This window comes from Arabidopsis lyrata (genome assembly GCF_000004255.2).
Source record: "Arabidopsis lyrata subsp. lyrata unplaced genomic scaffold ARALYscaffold_4, whole genome shotgun sequence".
Classification (NCBI taxonomy): Eukaryota; Viridiplantae; Streptophyta; class Magnoliopsida; order Brassicales; family Brassicaceae; genus Arabidopsis; species Arabidopsis lyrata.
The window spans coordinates 14,672,441-14,675,235 of NW_003302552.1; the positions used below are offsets into that span (position 1 = coordinate 14,672,441).

At 29.3% G+C, this 2,795-nt stretch overlaps 1 protein-coding gene across 1 annotated transcript; it reads left to right on the forward strand.

The window, feature by feature from the left end:
- The first annotated feature begins 1,118 nt into the window (after positions 1–1,118).
- LOC9315370 (CLAVATA3/ESR (CLE)-related protein 7) lies at positions 1,119–2,401 on the forward strand. Its single transcript, XM_021030009.1, has one exon. The coding sequence runs from the start codon at positions 1,346–1,348 to the stop codon at positions 1,598–1,600; it is 255 nt and encodes an 84-aa protein (XP_020885668.1). The 5' UTR covers positions 1,119–1,345; the 3' UTR covers positions 1,601–2,401.
- The last annotated feature ends 394 nt before the right edge of the window (positions 2,402–2,795 follow it).

The window sequence follows — 2,795 nt, forward strand, 5'->3', positions numbered from 1 at the left end:
CTATTGCAAAACAGGCTTAACGGGACGAATCAACTCGTTTTGACAGCTCTAATAGAAATATTATTTAGTCATACAACTCAATGGAGTTTGGACATAGGAATTATAGAATATGTATCTTATTTGTTAGGTGAGAGATTGAAGGGTGAAATATAATGATTAAAAACAATTAATATTTTTCATGATTCACAAAATTTAATAAATATTTATCATCTTGTTGAATAATTCTAAAAATCATATTCAAGAAATCTTTATAATTTGAAAATTAAACTTCTTTGGTAAACTATAAGTATGATTGTATGAAAATACCATAATTTCGATTTAATCTAATTAAATTAAAATTAGTTACATAGATTTCATATCTATTTAATTTACACGACCAAAATAAAAATATCTATTTATTTAATTTATAAAATAGATGGGTTAGTTGTGATAAATTTTTTAGAAATCTCTAGAAGCAAGTAAGATATCTTTTAATTAATGATAACTGGCTAAAATAAGCAAAATTAATGAGAAAAACGTTAATTGTTATGGAATTAGTTCCAAAAGTATATAAACAAATATATTATACGTAATTAATGTATAATATTGTTCGGAATATGATTTTATAATTTGTTACCATAAGTAAAATCAAATTTTATTTGATTTCCATAAACATTTGATTTTAGTTCAATTTTTCATTATTAATTCGAATTTATATTCCAAAAAAATTTCAAAGATTCGATTTCAGAATTTCGGGTCAATTTTCTGATTTTGACCCGACCCATTTACATTTGTACTTCTCTTTTAATAGTATAGAGATAATTCTTAATAGGGGTTGACAAAGAAGAAATTTTTTGTATACAAAGATGAGTAGTATTTAAGAGTGTGAACTCGTTACCAGATGATACGACTAAAAAGGAAAGTTAAGTGATTCTATATATAGAAAAAAAATTAGCAGAATAAGATATAAACAGAGTGACTAATAAATTAAGGTATGTCATCCGAATGGTGTATGTACCATTCATGTCCAATGTTCTTTGTTCTTTGTTGAAGTTGTAAACAATGATATTTGATATGGTTAAATAAAAGTTGTTAGAAGGAAAAAAAATATATATATATATATCATATACATAATATATGCAACTCCACTGAGCTATCTTATGCATATTTCGTTGGTATCTTAACTAATTAGTGGCCACTATATATGCATATTATTATATCTTTTTTATCCTTTCCATTCTTTTATCTATAAATAGATTCACTTAAGCTTCTTCTCAATCATCTCTTCCACAGTCGAGCTTGGTCACTACACCACCCCAACCACTAATCTTTTCTTAATTTCATTTGTTTCAACATCACTTTCAATATGGCTTCTAAAGCGTTATTGTTATTTGTTATGCTCACATTTCTATTGGTAATTGCAATGGAAGGAAGGATACTTGGGGTTAATTCAAAGAGTGAAGATGGTGAGAGCAACGATCTTTTGCAACGGTTAGGTTACAATGTTTCTGAACTAAAGCGTATTGGCCGAGAGCTTTCCGTCCAAAACGAAGTAGATAGGTTTTCACCAGGAGGGCCTGACCCTCAACATCACTCTTATCCTTTGTCTTCAAAACCCTAAAATTTGACCAGAGTTTGTGTTGCGCAGCTTTGCCATGTATAATATTATTATTATTTCCTGTCAAATATTGTCGACTTTTGAAGTTTGAAAGTATAAGCTGTAAGATTGAGGGTCTCCTGAAGTGTACTTGTAATTAAATTTAATGACTTGAACCAATATTTGTTTTCTTCCTCATGCGAACGACCACCTCCGGTAGACGCATGCATATTGCTAAAGTTTGTTTGTTTGTTTTTTTTTTTAAATTATTTGTCAGCTCTTACCTTTATCATCATATTGCTAAAACAATAGTTTAACCACGAAAAAAAAATATACGAAATAATGTATTTTCCTATTTTTACCTTTATGACATTGACATTGCGTGAAATATCATCAGGTTATCCTACTTTGAGAACATACATCACTACATTTAATTACCACAGTCGCCCTTCTGATATTTTTAGTTGATGCTCTAATGCAAACTATATCCAAAAACACAATATGTTTTGGTTTTACATATTGTATCACCTATAAAATTGGTCTCATGCAATATATTGAAACAAAACTCTCAGAAATTCAGTCCATCAACATATATAACCTTAAGCAAAGAAACTCACAGTGTCAGATGAAGTGATAACTATTTTAAAATTCTCAGAAAATGAACAACGCTAGGAAGCCATTCGATTACTCCACAGTTTGGAACCTTTTCACTGGCGGCCCGTGAAAATGAGCAGGCACTCCGAGAAGTTCTCAATGTCCTTAATCACAGATTTTATATATAAAAGAACGAAAGTACACAAATGTTTTCAAAATTTTAAACCAGTATGGTTTTACTTCTCGGTTGAAGTGTTTTAGTATGTCCTTAGCATCCGGCCAAATCAGGATGTCAAGCAGTGGATTTGTGGAAAAAATCTCCACTATACAACAATCTGAGATTTCATTAAATAAATAATTTCATGGATATCATTTCTTCTATGATTTGTTATGGACGGGTTTCAAAAATCATTTTTTGCCTTTTTAAAAAACTGTATCATAAATATGATATTTTGGTAGATGAATAAAGCCATCATTTTCTTGCAATCGTTTTTTTCATGAATATGTTTTTTTCGAAAATGCATATTAATTTTGTCGCAAAGTTTTACATCGAATTGATCAATCCTAAATTGTAACAAGAAATGCAAAGTTTCTCTCGTAGCACATAATTACATCTGCTAACGAC